At 43.3% G+C, this 15392-nt stretch overlaps 1 protein-coding gene across 1 annotated transcript; it reads left to right on the top strand.

Annotated features, from left to right (window-relative positions):
• On the top strand, nucleotides 1-14989 carry mfn2 (mitofusin 2). Its single transcript, XM_079226293.1, has 18 exons — nucleotides 1-47; nucleotides 1407-1588; nucleotides 2113-2248; nucleotides 2793-2955; nucleotides 3081-3205; nucleotides 3632-3740; nucleotides 3907-4014; nucleotides 5202-5355; nucleotides 5764-5831; nucleotides 6345-6466; nucleotides 6670-6796; nucleotides 6998-7102; nucleotides 9084-9186; nucleotides 9377-9597; nucleotides 12598-12753; nucleotides 13228-13424; nucleotides 13594-13728; nucleotides 14785-14989. Exons 2-18 carry the CDS (start codon nucleotides 1411-1413, stop codon nucleotides 14852-14854), a joined length of 2277 nt encoding a protein of 758 aa, XP_079082419.1. The 5' UTR covers nucleotides 1-47; nucleotides 1407-1410; the 3' UTR covers nucleotides 14855-14989.
• The last annotated feature ends 403 nt before the right edge of the window (nucleotides 14990-15392 follow it).

The raw sequence follows: 15392 nt of genomic DNA, 5'->3' as shown, positions 1-15392 counted from the left end.
GCAGAACAGCTTGTTATCAAGCGCGACGTCTCTTTAACCTAGCACAGGTAAGCTAGCTAAAGCTAACGCTTTACTCACATTCAGTGGCACAGTAGCATTAGCAGCTAGTTAGCTGGTAGATATTCCAAAAGCCGAGGGGCCAGGATGCAAGAGGATTATTTGTGAGGAACGACCCCATCCACGGTAAGTCCGGACCAAGCAGTTGACCGTCTGTTCGGCGGGCTGTAAGTCATGTTACACTAGCTAACGCTAGCTGCTATTCCAAATGGACTTCCCTGGCAGGCTAAGTTAGTTCGCTTGTAAGTCAACCAGGATCGTCCCCACTTCAAATGCGTTGCAATGCAGTCAGGGGAATTGAATTTACTGCCTTTTAAAGTTCACACAAGAACACAGACTGGTGGTCATTTGACTGACATGAGACACGTTAGCTTACGTTAGCGTTAGCTATGTGACGTTGGGGATGGACCTTCACAAAGGCTAGCTTGCGCTGATTGTATTGACCGCTTGCGTAATTTAATCGATTTCAGCAGAATGTGTCAGTCTCGCTTTTCAACGTGACTAGGTCTGTGCTTCAGTAAGTTAACGTTACACGGGTTTTAAACAAATAAAAGAAGACGCCCAGACCGTGACGACAGTTACCTTCAAACTGTGTGAAAGGTCACAGCTGAGTAGCTAATGGCCTCCATGCAGCCTCACCAACCAGGTGACACACGTTCTAGAAACGTTACAGTCCCGTTCAGCCCAATGGACAGGTACAGGTAGGTAACGTGTACTGCTCAAGAAGATTCGTCTATGCGTTTCTGTTTTTCCTGACACTGTCATCCCAGATAGTAATGTCTGAGGCCGCAGTTTGTGTTTGACTATACTGCCGTTGTTGTTTTGTACATTCAGTAAGTTTCAACGCATTCAATACTAGAACTGAGCAGTTAAAGCAGTTTCCAGAGGAGGAAGCTAACGTGAAAAACTAACAGACATACACACTTTTAATTGTTTTAATCGTAACCCAAAACGTCTTATTTAATTATAGAATGTAAAGATGTCAGTTTCTTAAGTGTAATTACAATGGAAAGTGCCCTTAAAGAGACTAACATTAAGCCATTAATCCTCAGCTACACCCAGGTAGTGTTCTGAAAGCTGAAAGGTAGAAATGGTACTGATGTGGTTGGGGTTCTTAAGATTGAGTGATCATGACCATATACATGAAGGGACTGGGCTGACAATTATCAGCATTTGTCAATCCAGTCTACAGTGAGAAGGTGAAGGTATTTAACATGTATATCACATTTGCCATACCCCTGCTGTAAATATGTATCTCATTGTCTTTCACTATAAGAGGATTTTTGATTTCAGTCACACTTGCCAGATGTGCTTATAAGGGTGTTTGTGATGTTTTATTCCATGTCCAGTGCCATGTCTCTGGTTTTCCCTCGACCCAATACCAACGCAGTCCACGGCAAGAAGGATAAGAGACTGATGGCGGAAGTGAATGCATCGCCACTCAAACATTTTGTCACAGCAAAAAAGAAGATCAACGGGATCTTTGAACAGTTGGGGGCCTACATCAAGGAAAGCGCTTCCTTTCTAGATGGTACCCTCCTGTCTGCATTTTCTCTCTTATTTTTGTTTACACATTACACACTATTGTCATATGCATTTATGACAATTAAACTTTTTTGGCTCATATCTCAAGTCAATCAATGATTTATTATTGACCATACGACCGAGGTCGGTGGAATTTTCTTTCGGTACAGCATAGTGGATTAGCTCAATACAACAATGTCAGTTACATCAAAGAAAGACCTCAACATCACATTCGATACGACTAGCACAACAGACATTGCTCTCATTCTTTCACAAGATGACATTTACAGAAAGTATTTACAAGTTTTTTTTTTAGTGCATTGAATCTGTCTGGGTCAGTGAGAAACAATTTGGATTGCAGTGGTCTCCATTTTTTTAATTATAGATTATTATACAGGGAAAGTCAGCTCAAATGATTATACAACACATTGAAAATGTCCTATTTAATTAAATTAAACAAATACATGTTTTCCTTTTAGAGATTTGTTGAAATTTTCACATTTTAATGTAATCTGAACCTCCACATGTTAGATACGTACAAAAATGAAGAGCTGGATCCAGTCACCACAGAGGAGCAGGTCCAGGAGGTCCGGGGTTACCTTGCTAAAGTGGCAGGAATTGGAGAAGTGCTGGCCCGCAGGCATATGAAGGTGGTCTTCTTTGGGAGGTTTGTAGATATGCTTCTTAGCCTCTCTGTCACATTTTAGAACTTCCTTTAACTATATTGACTAAAAATGACTTGGGTTTTATTGCAGACACTTTTTGTTTTATAATAATTTGTTTTATTAAAGGTCACATATTTTTAAACATAAGTATGTGTGCTCGGTTTTTCTACAGACCCTCAAAGTGTCAAAAAAGACCGTCCTTCCACTACATCAGAAAACCTGTGTAAAAACCAGCAGATCAGGTTTCAGGTGGATCAGTAGAACCGCCTCTAGCTTGGTGACCCTGCCCACAGACAGTAGAGATTAATTAAGTATGTTTTGAACATGACAGCATGTAAACTTGTTAACACTACAAGAAACCGCAAGTGCATTTCTGAACCTAAAAGTTAGCATAGAATGTGACCTTTAAACTGATTTTCATTCCAATTCTGTATAGCTGTAAAAAAAAAAAAAGACCTGAAACTAGAGTATTTAAAAAAAGCAACTTAAAGTAAAGCTGTGGAAACACTGCAGCCATTGCTGACCGGTATGCTATTTGTTCTATAGGACCAGCAATGGGAAGAGCTCAGTGATCAATGCCATGCTGTGTGACAAGGTGCTGCCGTCTGGAATAGGACACACTACCAACTGCTTCCTGAGGGTGGAGGGCACAGATGGCAATGAGGCCTTCCTCCTTACTGAAGGCTCGGAGGAGAGGAAGAGCATAAAGGTCAGCAGAGCTCACTGAATATGTCGGTCAAATTGTCCCCCTAACGCCAGACTCCACAGGAGTTGAATGTAGGTCTTTACTGTGTACGTTAACCCATTTGATGCTGCTGATGTGTGTGTTTACAGACGGTGAACCAGCTGGCCCACGCGCTCCACCAGGATGAGGACCTGGATGCCGGCAGCTTGGTCTGTGTCATGTGGCCTAAAGCCAAGTGTGCTCTGCTCAGGGATGATCTGGTGTTGGTGGACAGGTCAGACACAAGTGATCACTCTATAATCAACAAATTCAGTTTTGTGTGCTATTATTACCTGCTTGTTATGCTAATGCAATAATGGTAGAATACAATTAAGAAAACTACAGAACGTAGTTATACAGTTGACAATTAATCAAGTGGTAAAATTGATGGTAGTAATATTACAGGTGTATGTCACACAACTTGACGGGAATGTCTTGCATTAAAAATTGTTCCTCTAGCACTTGTTGTTCACCTCCTTAATAAATACTATGCTGTGAATACATTAGTGTACTTGGCATGTGTAGGGCATAGACCTGACCTAGAAGGTTACGACATCTGATAAATACAAAGCTGTTTGTAAAAGGAGAATAATGCCTTTCACTTTTCTCTTGTCTAAAAGCTGCCTCACTCACAATATCTACTTTCTGTTTTCCCCTCCAGCCCAGGAATCGATGTAACCACAGAACTGGACAGCTGGATCGACAAGTTCTGCCTGGATGCTGATGTATTTGTTTTGGTGGCAAACTCTGAGTCCACACTGATGCAGACGGTGAGACATGACAGCTGAAGACTGTAGTTGGAGACATCAACTTCAGAACTGTTGTATGATGAGATAGTGGAACAATCTGCCAGACTCTTGTAGTTAATGTCAATGCAATGCTAATGTTTTACATCCATGTCTTTTTAAAACGGTTGTAAATTATATCTTCATACAGGAGAAGTCCTTCTTTCACAAGGTCAATGAGCGACTCTCCAGTCCCAACATTTTCATCCTTAACAACCGCTGGGATGCCTCAGCCTCAGAGCCTGAATACATGGAGGAGGTCAGTCAGCTACGACTGGAAACGAGACACCATATTTAACATTTTGTATGGTGTATGCATGAACAACTGGTGTATGGCTGTTGTGCCACCATATACCGGTTGTTTATGCAGCATCATGCTGCAGGTATTTTTTGCCCCTTCTTGATTCATAGTCGTGATGTCAACGGTTGCCCACTAACAATATTTTGACCAGTTACATATGTTGGTCTTTTAGTTAACTTACAGTCGGTAGGGGTCTCATTTATATCCATTGTGTACGCACAAAACAGGGTCTGAAAGAGGCCACTTCCCACGCAAACATTGCGATCTATAAAAACAAACCTGAAGCAGCTCCATACATTTAAAGGTTTGGGATTTATAAAAAGAAATAACTCACTCCAGGCGTACGCAAGGTTTCATAAATCTAAATGTTTTATGCCGTTTGTGCATTTCCTCCTTTTGCATTTCCGCAAACATTTTGCATGGATCCTATGCACTGTGTTATAAATGAGACCCCATGTCAATTTAACAACAACGAGCAACAAAAAGAAGCTTCTGAGCTCAAAACATTAGCTCTATTGCAGCCAGCTACAACATTTAAAATGCATCTTGCATGTTAGTGCATCAATGTTATTAATCTATTATTTTCTTGATTCCATACTTGCATACCTTTGCTTAGGAAAGGATGTTGTGAATGCTGGAATTCACCTTGGAACAATCTTTTTCAAATCGTGATAATAATACTTTTAAGTATTTAAGTACAAGATCTTAGTTCTCCTTCCACCACTAGTACTAGTCAATGCAGTGGGTCAGTGGGAAGTGACCCAAGGCTCATGTCCTGCTTCAGTCCTCTGCACTCCCTGACTAATATCCTGTATCCGGTTTTGAAGCCTTCTCAGTGACTCCCAGTGTTATGTAGCCATGTTGGTACTTCAGTTAACATGCTTTATTTGCCTCGATTTGGAAATATTTGCAGTTCAGAATTGACGCCGCACCCAGTTCAATTGAAATTAGTTTCTGGTTCCATTCACAGTTTCTTAAATGACTAGGCGGAAGGCTACACAAAGACTAAAACAGTTAACTTCCAGGTTGTCTTATCTTTCCGACACATTTTCTACAGGCAGAAATGTATGCCAGCAGCTTGGTGGCTCAGTGGTTACCATTGTTGCTTTAATAATGTTCAACAAAGTGTGTTGTTGTTGTGTCAGGTCCGCAGGCAACATATGGACCGCTGCACCAATTTCCTGGTGGATGAGCTGGGTTTGGTGGACCGAGCCCAGGCCAGTGACCGCATCTTCTTTGTCTCTGCCAAGGAAGTACTTCAGGCTCGTGTACAGAAGGCTCAAGGGATGCCTGAAGCAGGTGGGGATGCTTGTCTGTATGGATTCTGATGGCATTTGTACAGTCATGAAACACTTGAATTTTAAATCATGAAAGGGTTTGAGTGGTGAATTTGGCTCATTGGTAGTGCAGAGTCATCCTTCAATAAAAGGATCGGTGGTTCGATCCCCGGCTGCGCTAGTCCATGTCGATGTTTTCCTTTGGCAAGCCACTTAACCCTGATTTGCCCCTGCAGGCTGTTCTTGTATTAACAATACAATAGTAGACAAACCATCCCTCAGGTCAGTGGTGTACTAGACCACAGTGACTGGAGTGACATACACATGGATTATACATACCATAAGTTTGAAAAGACCACTCTAAATGGGGACTGTGTGTGAAAATATTCTCCAGTTTTTTACAGTATTACGTATTGCTGTCCTGTTTCAGGTGGAGCGCTTGCTGAGGGATTTCAAGCCAGAATGTTTGAGTTTCAGAATTTTGAGAGGCGATTTGAGGTAAGATCCTCATGCCTGTACCAACTCTGAATGAGATTATAATAGATCACATATCTCAATATGAAGATACATTTAACAGAAAGTCATCTACCAGCTATGCTTACTTCCATGGTCTTACCGGGGATCCATTTTATTTATCACTGTGACATTCATGACACTACAGCGTTGATAACCAGGGGTGAGCAGTTCCCCCCCGCATCCAGTGTATGTGTACAGAGAAAGGCGCAAGATGTGTTCAGCCTACATTAGCACAGAGAGGACTTGACTAAGATGGTAAACTAACATTTTCCTGAATGTTAGTGCTTCTTTCAAAAATAACTATTGACTACTGCGACTTCACAACATTTTCTGACGGAGCAGTAGTTGTATGTTATTCATTGTGTAACGTTACAAATGAAATAATCCAGAAATCAGAAGGATTTGGATATAGAGTTGTGAAGTATCCAGTGAGTCAGGCAGCCCATCCATTGTTTTTGAGTTAATGTCTGGATTGTTGGCCTGTCTGCTGTGTAGGAGTGCATCTCCCAGTCAGCAGTGAAGACCAAGTTTGAGCAGCACACCGTGAGGGCCAAACAGATCTCTGAAGCCCTGCGCCGCATTATGGATTCTGTACATATTGCTGCACAAGAGCAGAGGTAGGTCAGGTATTAAACAAAGTCTGGAAAGACTGATCATCTGCCCTCATTTACACTGTTATATAACATCTGGATTGCAGGAGTAACAGTTCGTTTAAGCACTCTTCATCCAGAGATGTAATGATTGGATACATCATTCAAATAGACACCATCTTCAATGTTCAATGTTATCAAATAGCGATGGACTGTGTGTGTGTTGGTAGGATCTACTGCCTTGAGACCAAAGAGGACCGCCAGGACCGATTGGAGTTTATAGACAAGCAGCTGGACTTGTTGACTATGGACTGTAAAGCCAAGATCAAGAAGATTACTGAGGAGGTGGAGAGACAGGTGAACCACAACATGACATCATAACATACCTGCTTTTTTAGCAGCTGCATTGAAACAGCCGGGCGTTAGTTCCTAAATTTCAGTGGTGATTTATCAAGTAAAAGTCAGAAAAAGAAATAAGTTGAAGTTCATGTTCAAGTTTTGTTTCCCTTTGTTCCAACAGAGGGAAAGTTTTAATTCCTGCTGTCTGCTCATGTTCAGGTGTCCAATGCCATGTCAGAGGAGATCAGGAAGCTTTATGTGCTGGTAGATGACTACCACATGGACTTCCACCCATCACCAGTGGTGCTGAAGGTCTACAAGAATGTGAGTTTGACACAGATATTCAACAGAAATCTTTGTCCTTAATGTGAGCATCACAGGCTGAAACTGAGGCCACACCTTCTGTCTGTCTATACTCAATCCTTTTATTCCTGCACATTCACATGTGTTTTGTTATCCATTGAGTTTGTGGGTTTGCCGTGCGATTTGAAATATAAGGATAATTCAAATCGCACGGCAAACACACAAAACGTGGCTGTAGCTCAGGGGGGATGAGTGGTCGTCCCGAAACCGCAAGGTACCCGGTTCGATCCCCAGTCCCCCCATAGCTCACATGTCGAAGTGTCCCTGAGCAAGACACCCAACCCCCAGCTGCTCCCGGGCGCCTCAAAGGGCTGCCCACTGCTCCCCAACCAGGGATGGGTCAAATGCAGAGAAGAATTTCTCCAAGGGGACTAATAAAGTGCATGTTTACACTACTTTACGACTACCATGCAAAGTGCATCAGGACTAAAGTTATTCATAGCCTTCAGGAGTAATTTTGGCGATGTCGTGCCCATCGGCATGCACTGAAGAAGCTCGGGATCGAATGGCCAATTTTCCGATAGAAAGACAACCCGCTCTACCTCTGAGCCCCAGAGTAACAATGCATTCGATTCACCACAAACAAGCGTCTGTCTCACATGCACACGCGCACACACACAACACAAAGCTACGTCTCATTGGTACTTCTACGATGATTTCATTCATTGCACGGACTGATCTTTCTGTAACACATGCCACATATTTTACACTGTATATCCCTGAATGCAACGGCATCAGTCTGAAACTAGCAATGACAGTTGTGCTGTGCTTTGTGCTCTTTGTGCTGGCTGTAAGATAGACTCAGTCTCTTTTCCACACAGCTGTTGAGTCTGCAGATTGCCCCCAGATTTTTATTTGGGTTCTGACCACGTCATGAGCTGGTTTGATAAGTCACATTTTATATAAGGCTAAAATAGGTAGGTCTGAGATGACTCCGCTGTGTGTGCATCTTGAAATATTCCTGCATCCAACAGAAGATCTTCCTCTCCTACAACTCTGTCGGTCTGATATGGACATGCAGCACAGTGTAAAGCACATCCCTGGCCTCTTGTTGGCTCAATACACCTGTATTAAGCCCATGTAATGTGCATAATGTAAGAGCAGTCCAGACTGAATTGTCATGTACTCCTTCAACTCGGCACTCCTTCAACTCGGCACTCATTTGTTAGCTCGGAGGTAAAAAAGTGCTGCTCTAGCCTTTCTTCCTGTGATTGATGTACGTACTGGCCAGAAATCATTATTTTTGTCACAATTGAGTTCACAGTTATTTCGCATATTTACATTGAGAACATCAAGCATTTAGAAAGAAAGGTTTGTCGGGTCAGGTGGAGGACGGTTTACTTGTTATATCCCGGTGGTAGCTTCCACCTCCCTCCCAGGGAGAGAAAGCACAGTGAACGCTTAGCAAGGAGATCTGGGGGAGGAGTTCTGTGAAGGGCCACCTTCACCCTGGGCCAGGGGTCAGCAACCTTTCCTATCCAAAAAGCCAGTTTGCCCTATTTTCCACAAATAAAAATCATCTGGAGCCGCAAAAGCTATTTGATATCACAGTTTATGAAGTTGTGTATATATAGTCCTATTATACTAATATATATATATATATATATATATATATATATATATATATATATATATATATATATATATATATATATATATATATATATATATAATCAATCTTTGGAAGCCAAAATCTTAATCTTAATTGGAATAATTGCACAGCCCAATCTCGCGCTCAGCATGGCTCACTGTATTTCTCACAAATTTCTCATCAGATTTACATAATTAATTTAAATTTGCCATATTAGTTTACCGTTGACTCACACGATACAGGTTTAGGTAAACATGTCAGTGGAACAGAAATGTAGAGTTCATCTGTTCTGTGATGGACATCCTCTGTCAGCAGTTGATTTTTCCGTTGTGGTTGTTTGTTTTGTTCCAGGAGCTCCATCGGCACATAGAGGAGGGTCTGGGCAAGAACATGTCGGAGCGATGCTCCACTGCCATCACCAGCGCCCTGCAGGCCACACAGACCGACATGATCGGTACGACTCCTCCTGTTGACACCTGAGACAAATGGCTGCAAAGGCTTTTAATTTATGAGCATAATGCATGTAACACTGTTGTGTGTGTGTGTGTGTGTGTGTGTGTGTGTGTGTGTGTGTGTGTGTGTGTGTGTGTGTGTGTGTGCGTGTGTGCGTGTGTGTGTGTGTGTGTGTGTGTGTGTGTGCGCAGACGGTCTGAAGCCTCTGCTGCCCAACCTGGTCAGAGAGCAGGTGGACAAGCTGGTTCCTCGTCAGTGCTTCAGCCTCAGTTATGACTTGGCTTGTGACAAGCTGTGCAGTGACTTTCAGGAGGACATCAGCTTCCACTTCTCTCTGGGCTGGACCATGCTAGTCAACCGTTTCCTTGGGCCCAAGAACACCCGCCGAGCCCTGATGGGCTACAACGACCAGGTAATGCCTGCAGAAATATACCCCCCTCTCCCAGATCACTGAGGCAGTACCTGGATGTTCTGGTTGGCCTGAGGGAGTGAAGCTTCTGGAGAGCACACCTGATCCACCTAATTCTCACCGTATTGCAGAAAATCTCTTTTAGTGGAATATAATTATTATTATAACTACTGTTATCTTGGTAGCCCACTGGCAGATGCAGACATAAAATAAAATAATTTTCTAAATGTATTTACTGGGAAACTTGGCTTACATGTTGGGAAACAAATCTCAGGAGACGCGTTGTTTGTGTGAGCGATTTTCAATTCAGTTTATTTTATATAGCCCAACATCACAAATACAAGTTTGCCTCGGAGGGCTTTACAATCTGTACACATGACATCCTGTCCCAGGACCTCACATCGGATCAGGAAAAACTCTCCAAATAAAGATAGTAAAAACCCTTTCACAGGGAAAAAAGGGGAAGAAACCTGAGGGAGAGCAACAGAGGAGCATCCCTCTCCCCGGATGGACAGAAGCAATAGATGTCATGTGGCCAGAATGAATAACGTAACAGAGTTACAGCACATTACATGAATGTGACAGAAATTATTCATATGAGTAGTAGGCATGGTCCATGAACCAGATAGCCACGATCCAATAAGCAGAAGGAGGTAGAGAGGAGGGACATCCCAGGGGCAGTGGGAGGAGAAAGCAGGGCCATGGCAGCTGGCAGGACGGCTCCAGGCCAGTTGCATCAGCAGGGCCATGGTTGCATTAGCAGGGCGGGGTCCTCCCCCTGGTTCCACGCAGCCACGAATCCATGGAAAAAGAAAGTAGAGTTAGTAATATGCATTGAAGAGACAATCATTTATCCAGAAGGAGAGGAGGAGCGAAAGAGGAAGAGAAGGAAAGGAGGAGCTCAGTGTATCCTAAGATGTCCCCCAGCAGTCTAAGCCTATAGCAGCATATCTAGGGGCTGGACCAGGGCAAACCTGAGCCAGCCCTAACTATAAGCCTGAAACAGCCCTAACTATAAGCGCTATCAAAGAGGAAAGTCTTAAGTCTACTCTTCAATGAGGTGACCGTGCCTGCCCCCTGAACTGAAAGTGGAAGCTGATTCCACAGAAGAGGAGCCCGATAACTGAAAGCTCTAGCCCCCAACCTACTTTTTTACACTCTGGGAACCACAAGTAACCCTGCATTCAGTGAGCGTAATGCTCTCGTGGGGTAACATGGCACTATAAGGTCCTTAAGATATGATGGTGCATCACCAATTAAGGCTTTGTAGGTAAGGAGAAGGATCTTAAATATGATTCTCAATCTTACAGGAAGCCACTGGAGAGCAGCTAGTACAGGAGTAATGTGATCTCTTCCGCGTCCTCGTTAGTACACGAGCTGCAGCATTCTGGATCAGTTGGAGAGATCCAAGGGATTTACCGGAGCCGCCTGATAATACGGAGTTACAGTAATCCAGTCTTGAAGTAACAAATGCGTGAATCAATGTTTCTGCATCGCGTTGAGACAGGATGTGCCGGATCTTTGAGATGTTCCGTAGGTAAAAAAAAGGCGGTCCTTGAGATCTGTTTCACGTGAAAGCCAAAGGACAGGTCCTGGTCAAAAATAACTCTGAGATTCCTTACGGTGGTGGTAGATGCCAGAGCGATGCCATCCAGAGAAACCATATCATCAGATACTTGATTTCTGAGGTGTTCTGGTCCGAGTAAAATAACTTCAGTCTTGTCCGAGTTCAGCAGCAGGAAGTTGCAGGTCATCCAGGTTTTGATGTCTTTAAGACACGCTTGAAGTTTGGCGACCTGGTGGGTTTCATCTGGCTTGATCGACAGATATAGTTGAGTATCATCGGCATAACAGTGAAAGTTTATGGAGTGTTTTCTGATAATATTGCCTAAAGGAAGCATATATAAGGTGAATAAATTGGTCCAAGCACAGAACCCTGTGGAACTCCATGGCGAACGGCAGTGGTAACCGAGGCCTCATCGTTTACAAATACAAACTGAGATCGATTTGATAAATACGACTTAAACCAGCTTAGTGCTGTACCTTTTTAATACCAATCAACTGGTCTAGTCTCTGTAATAAGATGTCATGGTCAATGGTGTCAAACGCTGCACTAAGGTCTAACAAGACCAGTACAGAGACAAGTCCCCTATCTGATGCAACTAGAAGGTCATTAGTAATTGTCACTAATGCTGTCTCTGTGCTATGATGCTTTCTAAATCCTGACTGAAACTTCTCAAATAAACTATTGTTATGTAAAAAGTCACACAACTGGTTTGCGACTACCTTCTCCACTATCTTAGAGAGGAAGGGAAGGTTAGAGATCGGTCTGTAGTTAGCCAACACCTCTGGTTCCAGAGTGGGCTTCTTAAGAAGAGGTTTAATTACAGCTACTTTAAAAGACTGTGGTACATGACCAGTTAGTAAAGACCCATTGATAATATCTAGTAGAGAGGCAGCGATGAAATGTCCTCTTGCGCCGCTCAGAGGGAACCGACATTCCAGCCTTATACCAACCAAAAGAAGAGGCCTAAGTCATCAGTGGAGGAACATTTTGGTTATCTTCTAAATGACATGGGGGTTGTTGTAAAAGGTGGATATCCAATTTGCAAATTGTGCCGTAGTACACCGGTACTGTCCAACACTTCAAACATTTTCAAGATAATGATACAAAACGTAACTAGCTAATATACTATGGTTTAAACTCGGCTGTGACGAGTTCACAATGTGTTCCTGTTTACTTTGGGAATCTTACAGAGATGTCATATTACTGGCTGAGCAGGACTGTCGTTCTCTCTGTCTGTATCTTTTGTTCTGTGTAGCCACTGTGTTGGAAGTAGCCAAATGTTCCACTTTAAAAACTAACTGGATCTAGTTTTTGATGATAATACATAGGCTGCTTTAGTTCATTAGCTATATTATATTTCATAGTAGCATTGTGCTGGATCAGGACTGTCAGTAGAGCCTGTCACTGCGCTGTTCTCAGCTCTGTTCTCCATGCAGGTCCCTCGTCCAATGGCCCTGACTCCAGTCAGCAGCAGCATGCCTCCATTCCCACAAAGCTCCGTGACCCAGGAGGAGCTGATGGTCTCCATGGTGACTGGTCTCGCTTCCCTTACCTCCCGCACTTCCATGGGTGTCCTTGTGGTTGGCGGAGTGGTAAGGACACTCACTCACTCACTCACTCACTCACTCACTCACTCACTCTCTGAAGGCCTGTGTAAAAGTAGACAAAATGCTGGGAAAGGCTAGAAGACTGATCTTGATTTATTTCTTTGTTGTGGTTTTTTATGTATGATGCATGTTTTCACATTCAGTTTACCATATACATTTGAATTCCATGATGCACATCTTATGACATTTATTATGTCCATCATTTATTTATTCTTTATAATTCTTTATTATGAAAACTAAATATTGACCCATATTTTCAACCAAGCATGGAGAAGTATTGACCTAATGCTCCATGCTTGGTTGTTTTCAAGTCATTACCCTCAATAGCTTGTGTACACCAGGACAACCCATCATCCAACCGTAATCTTGACGGCGCTGGATGAGCTCCAGTGTGTGTTTGGATATCAGAGGTAGGAGGGCACCGTTAAGCCAGACCTAAAGCTTGGTTGGTGTGTGCAGGTCTGGAAGGCAGTGGGCTGGCGTCTGATCGCTCTGTCAGTGGGTCTGTACGGGCTCCTCTACATCTACGAGCGGCTCACCTGGACCACCAGGGCCAAGGAGAGGGCCTTCAAGAGACAGTTTGTGGACTACGCTAGCGAGAAGCTTCAGCTCATCGTCAGCTACACCGGATCCAACTGCAGCCACCAAGTCCAGCAGTGAGCAATAATAATGCATCAGATTTATGTCACGCATTTGAAATAAAAAAACTCTTAAATACAGACAGAAAAAGATATAATGGTGTTGACTAGGAAATCAAAACGCAGAATCTCTTTATTATAATGCTGCCCGACCTTGTTTGTGTCCCCTCTGTCTCTGCTTATAAAGGGAGTTGGCAGGTGTGTTTGCTCAGCTCTGCCAGCAGGTAGACGTCACCCGTCAGAACCTGGAGGATGAGGTCACTGACATGAACAGAAAGATCGAGCTGCTGGACAGCCTACAGAGCAAGGCTAAGCTGCTGCGGTAAGAACCTCACCACAGACAGACGCATCCATGGGGGAGTGGTGCTGGGGCCAATCCTGAAGGAATACTAACTAAATGACTCGCCGTGTGTTACATTGAATACTTAAAGAAAATCAGTCTGACCTTGAAATCCTGAAGGAACTATTGTTTTTCTTGCATGCTGAAAAAAATCGAATCAAATGACTTGATGTATAGAAGTGCTGCTTGAGCTGGAATACCTGGACGGTGCCAGTGAACAGTCACCGACCTCCTGTCGCTGGGTTCGCCCAAAGTCTTATTTCGGCCATCTTTTCTTCCTGCGACTAAACATCAGACTGCCAGCAGCATGCTGGGTAGTGGAGTAGCCTCAGGTCCTAGGTGGCTCGACTTAAGACAAAAACGTAACGACCTTCATGATCGCTACCGGCTGCAGCATGTACGTACATGCGCTGCCGTTACCATAGCATGATAAGGATAACTTTATGGTCTCGCTTAATGATGCCCATTTGGTTGATGCTTGTTTACTTCTTTCATACTTTATGAGCAGGCTGGACCACATAGGGCTCTTAGTGTTACCCACAGAGTGACCTAATGTCATGTCTATGTCACAGTGTGTGAGGTGGATCTCAATCTGTGCCATACTGTATGACTTCAGTGTTTGGGGCATCTGAGATTGTGTGATAAATGCCTACTATAGCATTTATGAAACAAAAGAAACAGACTTTAAGCCAGCTACATTTCCTCTGCTTTGGACCTCCATCCACACTAAGCCAAAACAACAACTCCCAAAAATAGTGCTTTGTAAAAACGGTTACCAGAGCGCACAAACCCGACAATGCTGTTCTCATATTTTACTGTGGACTATGAGCACAGGTTCTGAAAGACTGTATGTCAAATGTGTACCTGCTAAGAAACTGTTGGGTTCAGAAGAAAGCTTTCCATTGCATCTTAGTCTCTCTGTGATCACTATCATGTTTAAATGAGTACAGTTGTTGTCATTAACTTGTATTTATAGCTCTTTCAGACATGCACCTTGTGTCATACGTCTAGATATTAATGTGTGTGTTTTGTTGTTAGAAACAAGGCTGGCTGGCTGGACAGCGAGCTCAACATGTTCACGCAGCAGTACCTCCACCACAGCAAGTGACCCGCACAGAGCATCCATCTGAGGGACGAAGCAAGACCAGAGGGACACTTGGTACACCTGCTGAAGTTTCCCCTCCAGTTGACACGCGTGTGTATTGTGAAGCTGAAGAGCGGAAATCCTCCACAATGCTGTGTACAAAAAAGGAGAAATATAAGGGATAGTTAAGATATCTAGGAGTGAAGGAGTTCCCGGGTGGTTGTCATATAGATACATGGAGTCCTGTGGTCTGCTGGTGACTTGTCACACACAAATAAGTTAATTAGCTATTTAATAAGCCGCAACATGATTTAACCACAGACCCCAGACCTGAACATGCCCTTAGTGTATATCCTGATGCTCATTGTTCATGTTGCGTTGTTTACAAAGAGCATGAACCTGAGGTCTCCAGATGGCTGGTCGACCTGACCCCAGAGCAGTAGTACAGTCTCAGCTCTCTTATTAACACTGTTGAGTGACTTGTTCCAGCTTCTGTCAGAACTCCCACACTTCTTTAAATCTGACTCCAGTTACCTCCGCCATATTAACTTGTGTAGATTTG

This window comes from Taurulus bubalis (assembly GCF_910589615.1).
Source record: "Taurulus bubalis genome assembly, chromosome: 11".
Taxonomy (NCBI): domain Eukaryota; kingdom Metazoa; phylum Chordata; class Actinopteri; order Perciformes; family Cottidae; genus Taurulus; species Taurulus bubalis.
This window is presented reverse-complemented; position numbering and strand designations above follow the sequence as displayed.